At 49.4% G+C, this 6,000-nt stretch overlaps 1 protein-coding gene across 10 annotated transcripts in view; it reads right to left on the bottom strand.

Annotated features, from left to right (window-relative positions):
- DAB2IP (DAB2 interacting protein) overlaps window positions 1–6,000 on the bottom strand; it is a 272,314-nt gene that overhangs the window by 137,489 nt on the left and 128,825 nt on the right. For all 10 annotated transcript variants that reach the window (XR_003092149.1, XM_014526707.2, XM_025193999.1 and 7 more), the window contains exon 3: window positions 164–282. Coding sequence is in view for 9 of the 10 variants with exons in the window: in XM_014526707.2 (XP_014382193.1) it covers window positions 164–282 (119 nt within the window). In the remaining variant the exon portion in view is untranslated. The remainder of the gene's footprint in view (window positions 1–163; window positions 283–6,000) is intronic.

Genomic DNA, 6,000 nt, shown 5'->3' with positions numbered 1-6,000 from the left:
GGATTTGCACAGTGCACACTTCAGCAAATTAAGATTCCTCCTTCCTGAGATGAAGCAAACCAACCTCAACTGCATATTTGGCCCTTGCTCCGAACACAATGCGTGCAGCCCAGGAAAAGCAATCCCCCATTCGCATGCAACACGCACAGAAGCGTCCTCTTACCTTTCATTGTCCACGCTCCTGAAGCCAGGTAAAATGTGCCGGAAGCTGCTGTTCCTATCAAGCTTGGGCTGGCTCTTTGTCCTTTTGATGGAGCCTTTAAGCCGGCGGCTGAGGAACCCCTGTGGGGTGAGACAAGAATACTAAATTATAACAAAAAAAAAAAAAAAATCAAATTAAAAAAAAAATTAAAAAGTGGGGGAGAGAGCACGAGCCCTGAACCTGCTGCTTCACACCCAAGCGCGGCTCAGCAAATTGTTCTCTCCAGCTCCCTTCATCTGCAACGGCTGCAAGCGTCGCTCATTGTTGTCAGCCCCGGCTCCGCGGACTCCATCCAACATCTGCTCCCACCGCTCGCGGAGGCCAGGGAGCTACGTCGACGCGAGACTCCCCTAAGCCTCCGTTACCTTGGCAACCATCAGCTCACATAAAAATACTGTCTGAGAGACAAGACGAGCGCGCTGCAACTCCTGGCGAGATGCAAAGCTAGGACTCGGGGTCCTGTCCGGCGCTACCTGGCACCGCTGCCCGGACTGCCTGCCAGGCTCCGGCACGGACCCGCACCGGGGACCGGGACGAAGAGACCGATCATCACGGACTCACCTGCTTGCAAAGCCCCCAGCCAGGTCAGGGGACTTCCACAGAGCTATGTGAAAAGGGGTCTGTGTAAAAAAATCCTCCCTCCGCTCCTGCAGCCCGGAAACGTGCCGTTCCCGAGCAGGTCACCCGGGAGGAGAGAGCAGCCCGATGCTGGACAGAGGGATGGACGCTGGGCAGCCTCCCCCGTCCCACCTCCACCTGAAGCCGTGGTTCCCGCAGTGCTCTAGAGCAAAGCTAGCCTTCCACGTCTTCATAGCAGGGCTGCTACTGTATTTTTTTGCTTATTGTTCGGAGTTAATGTCCTACATAATCTGAACATCACGTTTAATCTCTCAGCTAAGTAGGGCCATAAAAAAAACATCACACGGCCATGGTGCCCGGCACTTACGTGAGAATGGGCTACGGGGTCCAGGCAGGGTGGTCTGGGAAAGCAATGCAGCATTTTAGAAAGGACCAAAAATGCAAGGATAGGAACCCAGGCAGTCAGAGGGGAGGCTGAGTCCCTTGGCTGAGCTTGGCGAGCTCTTGCTCTAGCGGACACCGAGCCTGTCTCTCCGTCTGAGCCCAGACCCCTCTGGGGGCTTCCCTCGTGCACCGAAGGGGGGCAGCCTGCTTGGCCCACACAGGGACTCTCACGTGCACGAGGAAAAAGGAGCAAAAACCCCCATCACCCTTTCATGCAGGCAACTGCGCCAGGCCCCTATTCTGCCCCAGCCCTGAGCCTACAAGCTGTTTTAGTCCATCCTTGGATCTGCGCTGCAGTCTCTTCAAGGGGCTCCTACACGCACCCCTGGGCCTCCCCGCCCCTGGGGAAGTTGTTGGCAAGAAGAACGATGTGCACTTAGCCACACACAGCCCTTCATTTTGTCCAGTTTCAGATGGACACCCGCTGCCCTCCACACCCCATCCACGGGGCAGATCGGATCTCCCCGCGGCCGCATCCTGTGCAAGCTCCTAGCCCCAAAGGGACTCCCTACTTGGCAAGTGTCAAGAAACCCAGAGACGCAGAGAGCCAAAAGTGTCTCTGACTTGCCCCACGGCCAAGGAAGAGCAACATCGTACTCACGAACCAAATAATGTTTTCAGATGCAGTGGCCTGATTGCAAGGAGATGATGCTGGAGCCCTTTCACCTTACACAGATTGCTGCTCAAGACCGCCAAGGCCTTTCCATAAAGCCCGTTGGATTGTGAAAAAAAGCCACAGCAGCATTTCCTTGATGGGAAGCAGCAGAAAGCCCCCCAAAAAGGAACGGGAGCCATAAACCTGGGATCTTTTTTTTCATGAAGTCTCATCTGATTACAGGCTTGCTTGTGCCCCTACCACTCTCCCCTGACTTGCTAATATTACTCTTCATTGTCGTGTCCTTCCAGCATGCAGGCAAGGACATTACACCCAACGGGCGAGATTCACCCGCCTATGGAGTCAAGAGAATTTAGTCTGTGCAGCGGTTTCATCTTGTCCGCTTGCTGCCTTCCTCGCACCGCTGTGGGGAGGAGGAGGAATCATTTTGCCACGTCATACAATCCTCCTGGCATCGTTATTCCTTTTGCTCTTCCCTTGGAGGAAAGATGCAGCAATGCTGTCTTGATTACGGCACCGAATCGGACCAATTCTCTATTAGATCCGGTAGCCTGCGACGGGCAATACCTGATGTTTAGGCCAAAGGAAAAACTGCGACTGGCCAATTGAGTATTCTTCCCCAACTCCTATGGCAATCAGCTTTTTCCTGGATGCAAGAGACTGGCTTCTTTTTATCTCTGCCAGCCTAGCTAGAAATATGTGTCATAACATTATCCAGACAATTTTTAAAATCCAGTGACACCTTTTAACTCTGGACAGGGAATGGAGAGGGAGGAAAACGTGTATTTTCTGTAACAAATGATCATGGCTTTCTCCCACTATCTTAACGTTTCACATCTTGACAATTGTGAGATGAGTCGAGCAGGACTTGGAAATTAGCATTTAAGATTGCAATAAGACATTACATCCCTTCTGTTTCCCATTGTTTTTTTTACATTCATTGCCACCAGAAGGAGTTCACACTGTGCCATTTTCAGTTTTCATTGCCAGCTTCATTGGGAGAATGAGATGTCAGAGATTTTAATGCTGGTAAATTATCACACCATAACAACACTTTTCACTTACGTAGTGTGTATCATTCATAGATAGGAAACTTTGCAAAAGTGGGGAGCTGTTATCTTCCCTGATTTTGATAGCGTGGATAACTCAGACATGGACAGAGGAGTGAGTCTGCCCCGGGCAGCGCTACTTACCTTGCATGCTTGGTGTGCTTTCACGGTGAGCTAACAAGGGACCCTCTGCTTCTCTGTTTGTGACCTTGGACTCCAGTGTCTACACCAGGGCAATGTCTATCCATCAGCACTACCCCCTCCTCTTCCCTAGCGTTACTGCAGCTGGCTGCGAGGTGCTGATATCTCGATTAATGTGTCCGGCTGCCCTTTGTGCACTGCTCATCGTGCACCAAGAGCCCCGGGGAGCAGGGGCTCTTTCTACCCTACCTTCCCGCCATGGGGCGAGCTTATGAAGAAACAAACACAAGGACCCATTTTGCTACTGCCTTAAAAAGAAGACGATGAGACGCACAAAGACAGCTAGCAGGCCACAATACACAAGACAATGCACAAAAACAGGACCTCTCCAAAAACCGCCAAAGGGAAAGTCAAGAGAAACTACAACTCATGTCTCGAAGCCCCCGCCCTCGCTGTCATTCATCGTGGGCTCTGCAGGCTGCAATGCTACCGAACAGTCACAGCAGACAGTTTCTCTCCCTCCAGAAATCTGCTGCTTTATCTCAGTAGCAATGTCCCTTTGTGTCCACAGCAAGTCTCCACTTGCTCCATGGGCCACTTTGCTTGACACTTCTGGTAGGCAGCAGGGCTACGGCTCTGTTAGGATGCACCAAACTCAGGGTCATGCCTTGCAGCATGCTGTGAATGCTTAGCACAGTAGGCCTCAGTCTTTTTAGACTTGACACCCCTGCCTGGAAAATGCTAGCTCCTAGCTTTCACTCTTTCTTTGACTACAGAAAAGTAAATCAAGCAATTTTTCTGTTGCAAAGACCACGGCTGTGAATTTCTGCTGGAAATCTCTGGGTTTATCTCGGGAAATATGTTTGCACCCCTAGCAGTGCTAACATTGCACAGCCCCCTGTGGCACCCTTGCAAGGAGCTCGTGACACCCTGGTTGCAAATATCTGCCTTAGCACTTCCTCTGCAGTCAGCAGAGATGCTGCCCCTGCTCAGCCCGGCTGACTCTTGTCAAGGCTTCATAGGTGGGGAAAAAGCAGCATTGGGCATGTCATGCAGTAACAGGACCAGGTACAACCAAGAAAGACTCTTGACCAACACACACCAGATGGCCTGGTCCTATCACTACGGCCCTTAGGACAGCAGTGAAAAGCTGCCTGAGAAAGAGGCATCCATCCAACTCTGGCCGGATGCATGATGCATCTTGCAAAATTGCCTAGAGAGCTGCCATCCAGGCTGATGCCTGCGCAGGGAGCACAGGCACGGAGATGCATTAACCCAGAAATACAAAGATGCCTCGGTTCCCTGCTGCGCAACCAAGAGATTTAGCTTGTATAAGTGCAGGGCCTTGCTTTACTTGCTTTGTCTCCGCACATGCAGCCCAAGCCCAGAACAGAACGGTCCTAATCCGGGGAGCTGCCTGAGACTAGTACAGCGTGCCAGAGGAGAAAAAAAAAGCATTGCGGTCCTTTGAGGAGTGGCTGTTATCTTTATCCACTGAAGCAGCCGCTGCCTCAGAAAATGAGACAGGCAAACTTCAAAACAGGACAGTTAATGCTGATGAAATCTCAGCTCCTTCTCCTTACGCGGTTGGACAAAACCCATTCATAAGCAGATAAGACACCATAGGTAGGAAAAGAAACGTAGGAAGATGAGCATGAAATCAAATATCATCTCTTTATTAGAGATGGGGGAAGAGAACTTTCTCTTTTTAACCACTTGGGCCATCCACCTTGGTATTTATAGCCTGCTCAGAGCCACAGGAACATAAAACTATATAAAGCCATATTTGAGGTTCATCTAATACCTGCATTTCCATGCATCCCACACGGATACTGAGCAGATAGACAGGGTATTTATCAGAGTCTGTGAGAAGTCGAAGCTCTGTCCTTCCACATGTGCTTCACACTGGACAAGTTACAACTCCAGATGGACACAGCCAAGTGGAGATTTGAGGGCAACACAAACCGTAGTCTGATTTTTGCTTTGGTAAATCTAAGTAAGTTTTGAATTTGCTTCTGACTCCCACATCACTAAGTGAACCCAAGAATCTATTTTAAAAGGCTTTTTATAATAAATGAGTTACTCAAAGTAACAAAAAGATGGGCGTGCAAACAGCAAAACGCCAGCCATAATTTAATAAGCACTTGCTGCTATGGCAGAGGTCTAAGACAGTTCACAGGATGCCCAGTTTCTAGATCGGAGATGATTTTGTGGTCAGGGCAGACATCCAAGTCCAAGTGACTTTTTCTACGATCTTGGGCAAGTCTCTTAACTGGGGTGGGTCTCATTTTATTCTGGGTGTTCGTATCATGAGCACAGAGAGGTGGTTATCCATGCCAGTCTGGAGTCAGGCAGAAGGCAGGGTAGAGATGCACCTCACAGTCTAACTACATAAGAGATAAAGTGAGCATAAGCTTTTCCTTTCACAGCATCTGATGAAGTGAGCTCCAGTTTATGGAAGCTTATGCTCTCTCTACATTTTATTTAGTTAGCCTATAAGGCACGTGTCTACCTTGAATTCGTATCATGCTCAATCACTTTGGTAGCTGAGTCTCAGATTCTTACTGAGACCATCTGCTCTTTAGGTAGGAACCCCCGTTTAGTTTGGGGTTTCCACTGCCCCAGCATAATGTGGCCCAGTACATGATGGAGGTTCCCAAATGCTCCCAATTTATGAGTAAATAATGAGGGGATAAGAGTCCTTCCCTACTATACGCTGTGAAGCTAAACTTTCAGATGATATTTGAAAAGGGAGCCGAATGAAATGCATGCTCCAATACAGCTAAAGACTAGCGATGCTCTCCTAGGCTAGGGACAGACATTACACATAAACCAGTTTAAGTGATCAGAAACTGGTTGAAACCTGTAACAGAACAGACATTCAGTGCACATAAACCAGTTTGAAAATGGCTGAAACCGGTTTGAAATAAACCTGGCTGAAGGCAGTACCAGACTTAACTGATTTGGGT

The sequence above is a fragment of the Alligator sinensis genome, unplaced genomic scaffold, assembly GCF_000455745.1.
Source record: "Alligator sinensis unplaced genomic scaffold, ASM45574v1 scaffold611_2, whole genome shotgun sequence".
Classification (NCBI taxonomy): domain Eukaryota; kingdom Metazoa; phylum Chordata; order Crocodylia; family Alligatoridae; genus Alligator; species Alligator sinensis.
This window is presented reverse-complemented; position numbering and strand designations above follow the sequence as displayed.